The sequence below is a fragment of the Hyaena hyaena genome, unplaced genomic scaffold, assembly GCF_003009895.1.
Source record: "Hyaena hyaena isolate Hyena2069 unplaced genomic scaffold, ASM300989v1 scaffold_282, whole genome shotgun sequence".
NCBI classification, from domain to species: Eukaryota; Metazoa; Chordata; class Mammalia; order Carnivora; family Hyaenidae; genus Hyaena; species Hyaena hyaena.
Window position 1 is genome coordinate 1,355,287 of NW_024080915.1, and position 16,768 is coordinate 1,372,054.

The window sequence follows — 16,768 nt, forward strand, 5'->3', positions numbered from 1 at the left end:
CTAACCAAATTCTTTACAGCACATGAACCTGAATCTGAATATGAAGTTTTTCAACTTTGCATTCTCCCAATATAACCGTATGGTCTGCCACAGTCCTCACGGGTTGTATTTTTAAAATTCAACAGGAATTTGTCCCCTAATGCTTCAAATGCAAACCGAAGTTGAGATGCAATTACAGCAGTGAAACACCCAGCCTCTTATAATAAACCCTTAAGGATCTATCACTCTATTTCTGCTGCCTGGCAATTCATGAACCATAAAGGGACTTTATTCTGTGTAGGAGGGAACAAAATAGGAATTGATTTGCTGAAGTTATAGAAACAATGATAAGAGGGGGGGAAAAATCATGATAAGAGGATAAGAAATCAACAAGGAAATCGTTGCCAGGCAACATGCTTGGTTGTCAAAGAGATAGAACATTCTTCAATAATAATCCATGAGCAATCTTCAATTAAAGCTCATAAATCTCTGAGCTAGAAAATGTCTACATCGTGAGTGGGTTAAGGCAAACACTTTTCCAAAGAACCAAAGCATCCAGCTATCTCATTCCATTTCATACTATGAACTATGCTGTGAATATAAAGCCCTGGGGTTCTGCCCATTTGAGGAGTGTAGTGTCCTTGCTAGTGGAGCATTTTGTGGCTTTTTTCCTATGGTTGTATTCACAGCTGCATGTAATATTTTTACGCAGCACAATTAACTGAAGTAACAGGATGCACCAAAATTGTGCCCAATATCTTGTTTTGCAAGACTGGCAAAGTCTTTGCTGGTTTGATCACCAACATGTGGCCACTGAGTCCCATTCATACAAAAGACCATGACCAGGCATGAAGACTGCAGGATGTGAGGGTTTAAAGGAAACTTATGAGACATTGGGCCCACACTCGTCATTTTTCCCAGATGAGGAAAGCGGCTTCTAAGACTAATATACTGATGCCCAACCCCTTCTGCTTATTGAGTCTACCATTCCAAATAGAACCTGGTCTTTATGTTTGGAGTCCTCTGTAGCTGAGCTTCTCCTGTCATTTTCCTCCATTAAAGCACTCATTGACAAAGGTTCTGCTATACCCTTTCCTGGTCACCAGCCACTGGCACAGCACATTATCGCAGTTTCACAGGAGTATTAACACATCAACCTGAACAATGATCTTCAAGACAAAGAGTTAATCATAGTCAGCCAGAGGGCTTCTTGAACACATGCCCATCCCTGTATTCTACTGAATGCAATACTGTGGCTAAAAGCACGCAATCTGGAGCCAGACTGTCCAGTTTGAACCTTGGCTCTTTGTGACCCTTGACAACGTGCCTAGTATCTCTGTGTGTCACTTTGGCCATCTATTAAACAAGGTATTGGTTATACCTAAACTTTTCAGATTGTTGAGAGGAGTAAACAAGCTATAGTAAGCTTAGAAAACTTCCTGTCACATAAGCATTATGTAGCATGAGATATTATATTCCTTTTAGAGTTGCATTTATGTCTATATCATCGACCATTGTAAAGCAAATTTTCCCGGGGTGATGGATTGGAACTCAGAAGGGCTGTGCTCAAAACGATTGTCAATGGGCAGGGTGCAGGGTTGGGAGAGGTGGCAGTGGGAAAGCAAGCACCTTCTCTTTCCTTTGGGGTTTTTAATTTATTACATGAGCCATTTGATTGCTGGGTCAGTGATTCTTAGCAATACAAGTTAAGCAATCATCTGGATTTTCCACGCTGGATTTTCCACATCGGTGCTGCTTTTGATTTACTTTTGTTTCTTCTAAACAGTAGCCAGCAAAGATGTTTACCAAGATTTTTATTCATTGTTGTAACAGAACTGGTTGAACTGCTCCAAAAGAGAAAGATTTCCTACTTCACTGGTGGCAAGATTGCTCATACTTAGAAGGCTTTCTTAACATCTAGGAGAAAAGAGCAGACTAGAGAAAGAAAACCCAAATAAGTAGAGAATCCTTTATTATCACACAGACACATAAAGCCAAACATAGGGCTTTGGTCCTAAGGGATGTTGCTTTTTTCCCAAGATAAGTTGGTCATTCAAAATAGATTTGTCCACACATATGGACACACAAACTATAACACTGATAAAGTTCAGACAATATATAGACAAAACTCCTCTAGGAAAGCAGAGGACAAGCTACCCTGGCAGAGGTTTATGGCATCTAGAGTGCTGGGAGAATTCTGTTTCTTGATCTGGATGTTAAATACATGAGTGTGTTTATTTTGCAAAACATTTTTGAGCTGCACTATTTAAGGTATTGAGGGCACTATATAAAATACTAGTTAGTTCTTAGCAAATATCATTTATCAAAGTATTGACTTTTCAAAGAATTTTATAAGTTTTATAAAGTCAAATAAAGATGATCCCTAGTTAGCAAATTAATGAGTTTTAAAAGCATGTAAGTCCTTATCATAATACGTTATGTGAAAGAAATTGAAATTTTTAAATATCTCATTTTGCCTTGATAGAAAACACCTGGGATGAGGTACCTGGGTGGCTCAGTCCATTGAGCCTTCCAACTCTTGATTTGGGTTCAAGTCATGATTCCAGGGTCATGTGATGGAGCCCTGTGTTAGGCTCTGCACGGAGTGTGGAGCTTGCTTAAGATTCTCTCTTTCTCTCTCTCCCTCTATCCCCGCCCCTTCTTAAAAAAAGAAAATAAAAGAAAACACCTGGATTTACCAGAAAACCAGGTAGAAAATCTTACCCAATTTCCTGAATGTTTCAGCTAATGTATCAAATTTTGCATAGAATCTATGCAGTGCATGTTCCGTCTTTGAAAACTGACCTTTTAAAATATTTTACAGTGATAACACATTTAAGCTGTCAATTTATAGGGAAACTCTTACTTATCTGCAGGAAATAACATATCTTATTACCAAGATTTGTTACAACATAGTTACAAAAGGAAGGAAAAACTGGCGCAAGAACTCTTTGAAACCCTCGTTCAGTAACATCCTCTTGTTCTTGCTAGGTATTGCTTTTTTTTTTTTTTTTTTAATGGTCCTTCCTGTGTACTAGAAAACCACCTTTGTTCCATGGCACACATGTGATTTCACACTAGAAATTATTCTTCGCCTGTATAAATTTGAACTGATACATTCATTCCACATCACTCATGCTCTGTGGATGGGGTCCCATCACAGCAGCCACTGAGCGTCCAGTGTCAAATTCTGTGTATGTAATTAGAACCCTGAGCGTTTAGATGAAGGAATGCTTTTTAACTTTATAATCTGTGCATGTTTCTGAGCCACCCATCTCTCCAAGGTTGAAATGTAACAAATCCTTCTTTAGTCTTCTCAAATTCTTCCTCCAGTATATTTCTTAAGCCCAAGCTGATGTATCATTTTTTGCAGCGATCTCAGCTCTTGGCAGTGACATTGGAGGGGAACAGGGAGCTGAATCTGCACCATGGAAAAATGGCAACTCTGCAGGACCTTTACCTCCTGTTTCCAAGCAATTTCGGGTTATATTCTGCCTTTTCCCGAGCAAGTTTATGTGAGATTGTAAAATTATTGAAGATTTTATTTTCAATGGCTGATATTGACAGCTGGGAGTAGAAGTGTAACATTAATATAGAAGGGCAGAGTCTCTAAGACCTGCTTATAATGCATTTCTCATCTCTCTAGATGAGACTAGATGGTGATACTTAGGGACTTTTCAGCTCATGATGAAGCAGGGTGATCTCTGCACTATGGAGCTTTGAGCCATGATAACCATTCCTCTTCTTTTTTGTAGAATAAAGACAATAACACCCACTTCATGGGGTTGGTGTTAATACAAATGTCATATATGAAGCACCAGGGCTGCCCGGTGTCTTTCTCGTGAACTTTGAGTGAGTTTCTGCATGGTCTAAACTGGAAGATACTTGTGGTCAGATGAGAACTCTAGGTTACAATCTTATGATTTATTTCTGAGTGAGGAAGAATTTAAGATGGCAAGAACATGGCAGGATTCTTTTTAAAGAAACAGACCAACGCAGAATCACATAAGCAATTTGACTTTTGATGATGTGAAAAACCCTCTTAATTTGGTAATGTCTAATACATTCCCCTTCTTTTCTCTTTTGGATGGGCTGCCACCTCCTTTGGATATTCTCAGACAGGGTTTTGGACACATAAAAACTCTGAAGAGGGGCACCCGAGTGGCTCACTCAGCTAAGCATCCAACTTTGGCTCAGGTCATGATCTCATGACTCATGAGTTCGAGCCCTATGTCGGGTTCTGTGCTGACAGCTCAGACCCTGGAGCCTGCTTTGGATTCTTTCTTTCTCTCTTTCTCTCTCTGCCCCTCCCCGGTTCTGTCTCTCTCTCTCAAAGGCAAACATTTACAAAAATTTAAAAAACAAACAAACTCTGAAGGTATTTGGAAGCCAGTTCTCCAAAGCTGTGCCTTCACAGAGTCTCGCTGCCCTAACCATATATTTTTTCTAGTTCTAGCCTGGGAGATAAGGAGGGAAAGGCTTCAGACTTGGAACCCTACCTTTGGGGACATTCTCTCAGAGCACTACTTAGATGTGACCCTCCTAGGGCACTGGTCTATATCTACTATCCTGAGGCTTTCCTTCTCTCTCTCTTAATGGTGTGGGTTCTAGAACTAAAGCTCTTAATTTTCACTTGGCTCAATTTATCATAAAAAAATGAAATATAAATTTTTTTTTGAAGTGTGTGTGTCCTATAAAGAAATCACAAGTTCATGAAAATATATTTGTATGCTACTTTCTAAAAGCATTCTTGTTTTGCTTTCATAGTGAAGTCTAGCTGGTATTAATTTTTGAATCAAATTAAATTGTTCTCCATTGTTTTCCTAATATTCAGAACAATTTTTTGAGGAATCTCCCTTCTTTCCCAACTTTGAAGTGCTACATTTGTCATAAATATAATGACCATAGGACTTAGTGGCCAAATTTGTTCAATTTTGAGAGTAAAAGAAGGCATTGATAGTAATTAGAATAGGTCTTGATTCAATTAAGCATATCCTCTCACATTGTTTTTCTTCAAAATTGTCTTGGATATTCTTGGCTTCTTACATTGTCGGGTAAATATTATAGCCACTTGCCATGTTTCACCAAAAATATTTATAGCTACATCTACTTCTATAGTATTTGTACCATATATAACTTTTCCATTCATTTTCTTTCCAACTCTTTTTTTGAGAGAGAGAAAGAGAGAGAGAGAGAATCTTTAGTAGGCTCCATGCCCAGTGCAGAGCCCAATACAGGGCTCAATAACATGACTGAGATCATGCCCTGAGCCAAAATCAAGAGTCAGATGCTTAACCGACCAAGCCACCCAGGTGTCCCAAACTATATTTTTATGTTACACACATATTTTCTGTAAACACCATATGGTACTTTTCCAATCTAGCCTAACCATCTTTGTCTTGTAACTGGAACATTTTTAGCCAATTTTGCATTTTAAGTCATTACTTAAATACTTGGAGTTTATTATAACATCTTGGTATCTATCGTGCATGCTTTGCGTACCTTTCTCTCTTCTCTCTTTCCTCTGTTTTGGATTGATCATTTTGTGTTATTCCCTTTTTCTCTTTGGTTTATTTTAAAAGTTATAAACTCTTTTACTATTCTTCCAGTGGTCACCTCAGACTGTACAACATGCACCTTTAACTCATCAAAATAGACTGTAGTTATAATTGTACTTTTATTCTCTTCCCAGACAATGCACAGACTTTAGAGTTTTTACCTTACTTCCTTCTATAAGAAGAAATGAAGGAAGGAAATCTTGCTGACAACAGATTTGCTAAGATGCTGCTTTTATCCTATGTACTCACTTCTTGCCATCACAACATCAGTAGTGTCAGGCCAAGAGCTCTGCTTTATTCTTGGCTTGTCTAAGATCAGAGTGAACAAGCGAACTGAGATCAGTCTGGCTTGCAGAATCTTAAGAAAGTTTATTAACCAACCCACTGGTTTTGTGGGAGCAAGACAATGCAGCACCTCAAGCCTTATTCCAAGGAGAACACATATATTGATCAAAGCCCCCTCCAAGCTCCCCAACACAGAATTGCATAAAGCCACCTATTGTCATAAAAACGTATATCACATGATGGAAACCAATAATTTTTATCAGAAAACATGCGAAAGGATGGTTAACAAATGAGATCTTTGCACCCCCTCTTTGCTTAATAGTCTCTCCCACTACATTATTCTTTTTGTGATTTCTTGGAATCTTTTATGATAAGACACTCACTTCTAGACTCCATGTGATCCCACACAAACACCATATCAGGGAGGATAAAGGGAAATAAAAAAGGGAAGGCAGGCTATCACCAGGTGACTCTTTAATGGTTTGAAAGAATAAGAAAAACAAAAAAATACTAATCTTATAGAACAAGGGATTAGAAATCTTGCCAAGGCAAGTTTGTCTTTATAACCCCGGCTCTTAATTGGGGTGCCCTTCTATATTTCAATTGAATATGTTTTTAAGCCTTCCCTCTACAATCAGTGACTACTTCAACTTCCAAAATTCTGTCTGTAAACTAAATTATAGTATTACCATGTTTCCTTTGGCCATCAGGAGAGCATAGCAATTTTATAGACAACTACTATATTGTTAAGAATCTACATATTTCATGGGTGTATGTAAACAGCCAACAGAGCTGAACTTACAAAGGAAATTGAAGATCTGTTTTGGGATGGTAGCTTTATTGGTAAAGATATATGAAAACTGTCACCATTAAAAGTGCAGATAATAAAGCTCTAGGCTTGACCCTGTATTTATAGTCTCTAAGGGGAAGACAATCTTCCCAAGAACAGGATGTTATTGGAAGGATTATGCTTAATAAAGAAAATGAATGGATGGTCAGCAACAAATTCCTCCTCAGGCATCATCATAGCAAAGGTGGCAACGCCTGCTGTGGCAGCCGCTGCCTCTGTGCCCTCCTCATTCACTTCCACAAAGGACTTGTGGACGATTTTTGATATGAAAAGATCTCTGGCTCCTGATATGCCAGACAGATCAGCCTTCCTGCTAAAAAGATCTTTTACACCCAGGCGGGATAGGTGGGAGTTAAGATCATAGCTCTCTTCTAGCTTGAACCTGGGCAACTGGACATTGACTTCAATGCGATTCAGATTCTCAGCGTTGGTCCACTCACGCAGTTTTTCCAAAGTCAGTTGTTCCTCAATCTGGAATGGGAATGGTAAAAACAAGAGGTGAAAACAATTTTAGGTAAGTAAACTAATAAAGCATTATTAAAAAGAATGGATCCATTATATCAGCTGCTCATTAGTCTCCTCCATGTTGTGTGCTGAAACAGATTCCATTTGAACGATTTCATTTCTTTCCAGTGATTGGTGATAATGTAACAGAGTTGTGTTCCGGGCCATCAAGGGCCCAAGTACAGGAACTCTGGACATTGGGTCCATCAAGTATCCATCTATCTACCTACCCATACACTCACCTACCCACTCATCCATCCACCCAGGAATCACTAAGCCCCTACCACACCAGCTTACTGTAATAGGTCATGATGCCTGTATTATTCTATTTAGTCAAGTCATATAAGGGAAAATTTAAAAGCTTTCTTCTATTTATTCTGAATCCCACTGATCACAGTGGTTATCTGTGAACCTCACAGAGTTGAAGTAATCTCTAATAGATTTAGTTCTTAGGTAAAAATAGAAAAAGACCTAGTTCCTCGTTTAAAAAGGAGTAACAATAGTACCTATCTACAGCATTGTGTGAGTATTAAATTAGTTAACATACATAAAGTGCTTGGCACATAGTGCTATATAAATGACAACTATTTTCATTACTCTTATAATTACTACTATTGGGCTAGAACAGAACCATTACCCACTTGTTCTACTGATGCTGATTATTCCTTCCATGAGGCTAGAGACTTTTTTTTAATATAATCAGAGAAAGAGACAAATATGGAAACATAATTGAAAGAAAAAACATGTTGATTCTAATACATATTCTAAACCTGGAAATGGCTAATATTAGACCCCTTCCTGAAAGCAAGTTTGATCAGGGACAGGGTAGAGAAAAACCACACAGCAGCATACAGACACTGAAGAAAAACGATACTCTTCACAGTTTGCCTAGTCTGAGCCCTGGCAAGAGATGGCATAGGCTTTAAATGACACAGAAAAGTTCATATTAGGACACAGGCTTAGCGCTCAAGCCAACATGTCACATGAGTTTTTTTCTGCTGTGTAGCTATTGGAAATTTAATTGACAATCTATATGAACTGCAGTGAGAATGAGCAGTGTAATAGGGTTTTATAGCACATTAAATTAAAAAAATTAATGTTTATTTATTTTTTGAGAGACAGAGACAGCATGAGCAGGGGAGGGGAAGACAGAGAGGGAGTCACAGAATCCAAAGCAGACTCCAGGCTCTGAGCTGTCAGCACAGAGCCTGATGTGGGGCTCAGAATCAGGAACTGTGAGATTATGAACTGAGCCAAAGTCGGACACTTAACCAACTGAGCCACCCGGGGAACCCCTGGGGTTTTTAAGTTTTAAAACTTTGTTTTAATAAAACAACCCTCATCATATTGCACTTTCCCCTGAAGTTCTTTTAAGAGAGTTGCCATCAGCTGCCAGTGGCCCATATTAAATTTAATATAAACCTTTAGATGTCCTCCACCACATCTGTTCACTGACAGCTGAAAATTGAAACTTAGGGCTTCCAAGTAGTAATGTAGTAATGCCATAAGCTACTTTACAAAGGAATGACAAGAGTATTGGAAAGGAAAGTCACATCAGTAAACACATAACAAGCACCTACTGCCAGCAAAAGCACCCATGACCACAAAAGGCAGAATTGATACATCAGGACACGTGAAGCATGAAGCTGGGAGCAGTTACCTTCTTGAGACCCGTGGACTCATCCTCAATGTCATCAGGCAGCAGGATAATCATGCTGAGTTCCTTGCCTCGGTAAGGCAGTTCCAGCACACGGCACTTAAGGTCCTCGATGTAGCCATATGGGAATCTCTTCTTCTGATACATCATTTTCACCACTTTTGTGTCTTTCTGGACAGTTGGGAAAAAAAATGACTCACATTTTTATCTGCATTCTCTTAGAACAAAGAGGAATTTGAGCCAGTTACATCACCTCACCTTATTCAAGCGGAAGGGCTTATTGGCAGTGGCTTCCTTAATGAACTCCTCCTCCCAGTTCCCTTTGAAATAGATAGCATTCACCAGCACGAGCTTAGTCATGCTGTCGACCACACCTGCAGCCAACAGTTCCGGGATTTTCCCTAAAATGATAAAGTTGATCAATTCATCAGTTGATGGACATTTAGGCTGTTTCCATAATTTGGCTATTGTTGAAAGTGCTGCTATGAACATTGGGGTACATGTGCCCCTATACCTCAGCACTCCTGTATCCCTTGGGTAAATTCCTAGCACTGCTATTGCTTGACCACAGCATGTCTATGAACAGTTCTTTATATGGAAGACAAGTGTTCGGTGTCCTGGCTCCTTCCATGACTAGGCTAGAGAGAGCTGTACCGGACAGTCCTAGCTACCATCTCTGATTTCTTAGAAAAGGAGTTCACAAAAATTATTTATGACCACAGCAGTTGGTAAATATTCATTCACAAGTACGAGGATATTTCTTTCCATATGTCTATTAAATAATTTGGGCCAGGCTGGATTTTCCTCAAAACTTTTTATTCCTTCTATCCTGGGAATTTTATTCATATTTTATCCTACAATGTGAGTCTTAATTTTAAAATGTAGCTTTGGGAACGTATGGGGGAAAACGTATTTAGGTACTTCAGTTAAATCATGTTCAAGTTTCCTCTTGGAAGAATTTCTACACCCAGACGCTGTCCAACTAGGCAGCGCAGAGCTCATTCCCAGGATGAACTCTGAGATTTCCAGGTCCGGATGAGGGAACAGGAAAAAGGCAGGGGGAATCAGATGCAGGTGGGGAAGCTTGGCAGGAGAAGAATGATTAGGTTCTGCCTGGTCTCTTACCTTCCGTCTGCCCTTTGACCCACTCATTAATCACTTTCCTTGCTTCTTCAGAGGCTTGCTGAAAATCTACACTGGCCAATTCAGCACCATACAATTTCTGAGTCGAAGCTAAGAATTCCTGTTTAAAAAAAAGAAAAAAAGAAATGTTAGTTTCCCAAAATCCTTCAAAGCAGAAATGGTCCTAAAAGGTGTAAATTTCATTGTAAGAAAAAATATTATAACTTTATATTTTTTTATTATGGTAAAAAAACCACTTAACATTAAATTTACCATCTTAACTATTTTTTTTTTTACTGTTTTATTTTCCATCTTAACTATTTTTAAGTACTGTAGTTTTTAAGTACTATAGTACCTGTTGTTCAGTAGTTTCATTATTGTATAAAATTTATCAATTCTTTTCTAACTTTTGGCTAACATTTTCATAAATCAGCAAATACGGATTGGACTTAGAAATGAATTGTGGAATTCACTCTTGCTTTAGTAAAACAGCCAGGATCAATCTTTTCACTGTGAAGACTATAAAAAATGATGATTAATTGTCATATGTTTTTACCCTGTGCCATTTTTCTTAATTTTTATAATAATTAAAAATGACTTATATGAATTTGGTTATGCTAGAAAAAAAAAATCTGCATTTTCTAGTGACTTTTTTTTTAATTTTAGAGAGAGAGGGGCACCTGGGTGGCTTAGTCGGTTAAGCATCTGACTTCAACTTAGGTCATGATCTCACGGCTTGTGAGTTCCACCCCCACGTTGGGCTCTGTGCTGACAGCTCAGAGCCTGGCGCCTGCTTCAGACTCTGTTTCTCACTTTCTCTGCCCCTCCCCACTCATGCTCTCTAAGCAAACAAACAAACAAACATTTAAAATATATTTTTTAAAAATTTTAGAGTGTGCATTAACAGGGAAGAGTGAGGGAAAAGGGCAGAGAGAGAGAGAGAGAGAGGATCTTAAGCAGGTTCCACACTCAGCACAGAGCCTGACACGGGGCTTGATCTCACAACCCTGGGATCATGACCTGAGCCAAAATCAAGACTCGGATGCTCAACCAACTGAGCCACCCAGGTTCCCCTGTCTAGTAAGTTTTTGAACGTGAAGTGAAAAGTACTTACAGGGAGGAAATTATAGTTCTTGTCTCCATATAGCCTATTAGCAAGTTTCAGAATATAGGAGGCTCCACGTTTGTTGATATCAGCATTCAGACTCTGAAATCTTGAATGAATTTCCTCAACCTTATCAAAATGAAGAGCCTAAAATAAAGAAAATATTCTTTTTTATAACCACTTAGTTAGAAATTATAAAGTGATTCCTTGGCATTTGCTTCCATCATACTAAATTAATGTGTTTTTTTATTATTGATTATTCATGATCTCCAGCCCAATATTTTATTAATTTCTCATTGGAGACCAAATAATAGAGAATCCAAAGTGTATAGCTCTCTGAGACACAATAATTACAACATTAGAAACTGCTTTTACATCACATTTTGTTATAATTATAGCTCTGTAATATGAGAGGTTAATAAACTAAATATTTATATAAGTCTGCTTTTTATTCAAAGAAAATTCTAAACGGTGTGTTTATGTCTTATTCTGCATCTAATATAATTTCACTGAAATTTCTCAGAAATAAACAGTAAAAATAAGAATCCTTACCTATGCAGGAACACAAAGATATTACAGAGAGAGGGATTTTTTTTTCTTATACCATTAGCATCAGTAACTCACTTATTTACAAATAACTTCTTTAAACTTAACATTTGGCAAAAGTTTAATTCTCCACATATCAGGTACAAATCAAGAATCCCTTTATGGTTTTGTGAGGCCTGGGCTGGCTCCTTGCTTTTAAGACACAAAGAACAAATCTACACAGTGTACAAAGTCCATTCACTCACCAAGATATGGAATGTTTGCATAGTTCCTATGATCACTCTGCTTCAGTGGAAGTGGAGGGGGGGGTGCTTAAAACTATTATTTACTAAAGTCATAAAGTCCCTGGAAAGCTTCAAAATGAATCTGATATTACCCTGCGAGAGCAACTAACTATTAGTACCATGGGGTAAAAAATTTTTTGAAAAAATTTTCAAAGTGGATTTTTTGAAAAATTTTAAATGCTCTCATATCTGCATTGATGAAGATGACTGGTTCTCCATAAAGTACAGCAATAGAAGCTTTGCAGCTGGAACAGGTCCATCAGCTTGAATCCAGGGCTGGACCTTCCCTAGCTGCAGGCGCCGTGCACTTTGTGACTGGTATGTTAGAAAGACTACTTTTGGCACTTCTTTCCCCTAGATTCCAAGGAAAGCCAGAGTTCCCTTCTCAGAAGCAGAGAATTCCTAGTACAGAAGTGCCCTCCCCACCCACTAAGGACAGGAGGAAGGTAAGGCATTGCTGCTTCTCGTGCTGTGCTGGTGACCTGCCCTTAACAATTGCTACTCTCTCCCTGCGCAGCCCTCCCACTCACACAGCTACAGTGAGCCTCATCTGGTGCCAGGCACGGGGCTAGGCGGAGGGAATACAGAATCACACGGTTGCCTTGTCCCCGTAAAAGTTGGCCACTGCCAACTTCACTGTGGTGTGTTTCCTATGTATCATTATGCTCAAAAATAATGTTACATAATAGGCATTCCTGATGAGGAGCAAGCCATCACATGCGAGGCAGAAACTGGTAAATCCTAGTCCAGGAAGAGATGGACTTCCAAGCAAGCCCACCAGACTACAAGGGGCACACTGCAGGGGCTTTGTCAGCTTTCTTCGCTGCTGTTCCCTCAGCCAAACAAAAAAACAGTGCCTGGCACATAGCAGGTGCTCAGTAAGGACTTGATCATGAATGAAAGCCTACGTACAAATGGATTGTTCTTGGGGCTTCTTTTGGTATTCTGACCTCACAATGTATAACTGCGGAACACAGAAATACAGTTTTAAAAACACGCTGTAAGAGCTCAAAGGCACTTTTCAGTACAGACTAGACATTAGCAGGGAGATGGAAGGAAAGTTGTCTTTTCTGCTGACCTTGGACACCTGTGCTGCAGTAGCGCCTCGAGTCCCCAGAAAGATCATGGCCAATGCTGATGAAATACTGTAGGGGGAGAAGAATATATTCCCCGTAGGAGTGTTCTCATTCAAAGCACGGAACATGTCCACGGCGAACTGGGTGTTTGCTGTGCTCAGCTGCTCCATGGTGAAGGCTGCAACACAAAACAGAGGCCCCAAGCTGCTCACTGCCCACACCAGCAAGTTAGGCAAGTGCATTTCCGTGTCCTCCTCAGCTTGTACCAACCGCCATGAAACCTGCACTTTATCTCTCTATATTTTCAGGAAAGCAGTGTGCACAAATGCAGGACTTGGGGTGACTGGCCACGGATGCAGCAGTGACACAGCATACGGCCCAGAGTACCCTAAAGGCTCTGACCTTGCAGACAGGTCAGCCTGAAGAGGGGTCCACACTGGGCCTTTCCTAAATTTAGGAGCACAAACATTTCTGTGCTCCTTTGGTATAAGGCTCTCATTCCTTTGGGCAATGAATCCACTGCCCATATTTACCTGAAATAAGAATGTTTCTATTAGAAAATCATAACTACCTACCTATCCACTGAAGTAAATTCCACTAAAGGAGACATAATTGTTCTCATTATTGAGATTCAGTCTAACGTTTCCAGACTTTAAGAATCCCGAGTCTCATAGCTAGTGTAGGATGTGAGAGTTTAAAAAAAAAAAAAAAAAAAACCCAACGCAGGTCCCAGGGTTAGGTAAGGCAGAAAGGCAGACCGACAGGGAGAAGGTGAGCACAGGTAGGCGCACCTGGCCTGGGATCTAGGACCAGCCACCCACTTAACCATCATGACTTCTCTCAGAGCCTCAATGTTCTCACATGTAGGCAGGGAAGACTACTAGCTGGGCTGGCTGCTTAGCGTGTAAGTCATAAACTACATTTTTGTTGTTGATAAAGAATCTCTAGGACCGCACTGGCCTCCTTTCCTCTCCTCCAACTGCAGAAAGGAGAAGACAGAAGCAGGCACCCGCGCGGGCCCCCTGGAAACTGTCACAAACAGACCTGGGAAGAAGAGAGAACAGGAAGAGAAACATTCTGATCTCAGGCTACGGTTCTGCTGCCAAGCCCTGACCTCCGTCCCCCGCTGGCCTGCTTGGCCGAGAGCCCCAGCCTAGGTGCGGGGTGATCCGGGGAGCCCGGGGGCGGGGCGCACGGCTGGCGGCGGCGGCGTCCGGGGCGCAGAAGTGCAGCGCCAGCGGCAGTCGGCGCGGACGGGCGGGGGCTGCGGAGATCAGCCGTCCAGAGCTCCGGGCCCTTCCGAGCAGCGGGCTGGCCTGTCCCGCCCGGCCCACCTCCCCACTGCGCCTCTGGCCCTGGTCTTACCGGCTCCGCACTGGACGGGCTCCGGGAAGTGAGGCGCGAGATGTAGGAAGAAGGGCCTTGGCCAAAGGCCTTTATAGCTGCGGAAGGGGAGTGCCTCCGGGGCGGGCGGGCAGGGCGTTGGCTCTTCCCCCTGATGACTTCCTAGGAGTCTGTGCTTCCGTAGAGGGTGAGATGAGTGTGGGCTCCGCGCCTAGAGCAGTGTCCTTTTCACAGGGAAAATCAGCATCTCTCTGAAATCCCGGCAAACTCAGATCCCTGGCAAGGATCTGACGGACTATTTCTTACTAAAATCTGAATGACTGAGATAATTATAATGTGTCATCTCTTAGAGGGCAAACTTTTGAGTTCCATCTATGCATGATATACTCCAAACTCTGAGATTATTTGTTTTTATTTTTTGGTGGGGAAAACAAATTTGGAACCTCTTGCATAAGGGAAAAGGGCGGGGGCGGGGGGGGGGGGGCTCCGGGATAAAAGAAAACAGAATCAGTTCCAAACAACATCTTCGATGTCACTCTCTTCCTGATACCAAAGTGAAAACTCAGTCCGGATACTTCCTTACAGGTGATGACTACACTGGCTGAGTCAGCTCAGATCTCACACATCATGACATCTCACATCTTCATGAATGAAGTATTTTTTAGCCACTATGCTAAAGTGTAGACTCACCAATTTTTCTTCCTGGACTGTTGAAATAGAATGACTATGATTGAATAGTAAAGTCAATAACTATTTCTGTGGGGTTTTTGTTTGCTTATCCCTTTAAAGGTCTGGGTATGTAGTTTCACCAAAATGTATGGCGTTTGAGGGTATGAAATAATTCTGCATCCATGAAACTTCTTCTTTGCCTTTTTTTGGGGGGGGAGGGGATCAAATCTCAACATGAAAAGAGGGCAAAGGAAAAATCCTATTGTTGTATTAGTATGGATAACATAGTGTGGATGGATTTGTAGATTTTTCTCAACTGTGAGAACTTATTTATAATGAAAAGGAACAAAAAAATCACCATACTACAGTAATGAGTAATAAAAATAGTCCCCCAGTAATAAAAAAAAAAAAAGCAGCAAGAGTTTAATAACTAAGACTGTAGAGTCCTTTACAGTTTATTAGAATAAAGAAACCAACATTTATTGAAAGCCATCACAATTAAGTTGAAGTGATTTGATCATATCTGGTAACCTGTCCATCATTTCACACAGATCTAAAGAACCATTTATTAGCTTCTGCTAAGAGATCAATGTGAGAAAGTCAAGAGTGCAAAACTTCACTGAAAATGTGTTAAATGAAGATCAGAGACACATAAACAAAAAACGGTGTTCTGAAGTTTTATTTTTCCTCCTGATATTTTGCATTTGTACTTACCTAGAATTAGTAATCTGGGTCAAATGTAAAATGAAACCATTCCTAAATCAATATATTTACTGTCTAAGGTCAAGACAAAGTAACTATTCTGTTGAATAGCACTGGAGTGTTCTACTTGTGGCTTTAAACTGCATGGCCACTACCAAAGTTCATGCAGAGATACTCTCATACATTGTGAAGGCACAGCCAGTTTGGACCATGTTTGCCATTTCTACTAAACCTCAAACACATGTTTACCCTAACTGTGATCCAACAATTTCACCCTCAGGAATATACCCAGTGAAAATGTGCTGTGAGTGTGTGCACCTGGAAACATGTACAAGAATGTTTACACCAACATTATTTATATTAGACTCAAACTGGAAACCACCTAAATGTCCATCAACAGAAGAAGAGATAATTTTTTTAAGTTTATTTATTTCTTTTTGAGAGAAAGCATGAGTTGGGGAGGGGCAGAGAGAGAGAGAGAGATTGAGAATCCCAAGCAGGCTCTCCATTGTCAGCACAGAGCCTGATACGGGGCTTGATGTGGGGCTCAAACTCATGAACCCTTGAAACATTAAAAAAAAGGGGGGGGGGCACCTGGGTGGCTTAGTCGGTTAAGCGTCCAACTTTCGCTTAGGTCATGATCTCGCAGTTTGTGGGTTCGAGCCCTGCGTCGGGCTCTGTGCTGACTGCCAGCTCAGAGCCTGGAGCCTGTTTCAGAGTCTGTGACTCCCTCTCTCTCTCTCTCTGACCCGCCCCTGCTCACGCTGTCTCTCTCTCTCTCTCCTAGAAATAAATAAAACATTAAAAAAAAAAATCTCATGAACCCTTGAAATCATGACCTGAGCCAAAGTTGAGGCTCAATCAACTGAGTCACCCAGGTGTCCCAGAAGAATAGATAAATTAACACAACAGAATAATCCACAACACTGGAAATGAACACACTACAGCAATACACAACAACATGGGTAAATCTCACTCATACACTGTTGAACAAGAGTGCAGACACAAAAAGTATAAGCTATATAGTTCTAATTATGGAAAGTTCAAAAACATGCAGAACTAATTCATGGTGTTTGAAGTCAGGAAA

The 16,768-nt window shown here is 40.4% G+C and overlaps 1 protein-coding gene across 2 annotated transcripts; it reads right to left on the minus strand.

The window, feature by feature from the left end:
* Window positions 1–5,880: 5,880 nt before the first annotated feature.
* Window positions 5,881–14,442, minus strand: SERPINB1 (serpin family B member 1). Of its 2 annotated transcripts, none has more exons than XM_039246552.1 (7): window positions 14,332–14,442; window positions 12,969–13,144; window positions 11,070–11,207; window positions 9,959–10,076; window positions 9,092–9,234; window positions 8,837–9,004; window positions 5,881–7,143 (listed from the first exon to the last, which is right to left on the minus strand). In XM_039246552.1, the coding sequence occupies exons 2-7, from the start codon at window positions 13,134–13,136 to the stop codon at window positions 6,742–6,744; spliced, it is 1,137 nt and encodes a 378-aa protein (XP_039102483.1). In that variant the 5' UTR covers window positions 13,137–13,144; window positions 14,332–14,442; the 3' UTR covers window positions 5,881–6,741. The 2 variants fall into 2 exon arrangements, with proteins under 2 accessions (XP_039102483.1, XP_039102484.1); XM_039246553.1 differs by lacking the exon at window positions 14,332–14,442 and adding an exon at window positions 14,011–14,086.
* Between the last annotated feature and the right edge of the window lie 2,326 nt (window positions 14,443–16,768).

What these genes read in the sequence shown, in the direction of transcription:
- SERPINB1 (XM_039246552.1), bottom strand. Translation starts at nt 13,136, where the DNA reads ATGGAGCAGCTGAGCACAGCAAACACCCAGTTCGCCGTGGACATGTTC. An exon ending in GGTCAAAGGGCAGACGGAAG is followed by an intron (nt 9,235 to 9,958) that starts GTAAGAGACCAG and finishes TTATCATTTTAG; the next exon opens with GGAAAATCCCGGAACTGTTG. An exon ending in AGTCCACGGGTCTCAAGAAG is followed by an intron (nt 7,144 to 8,836) that starts GTAACTGCTCCC and finishes TTCCCATTCCAG; the next exon opens with ATTGAGGAACAACTGACTTT.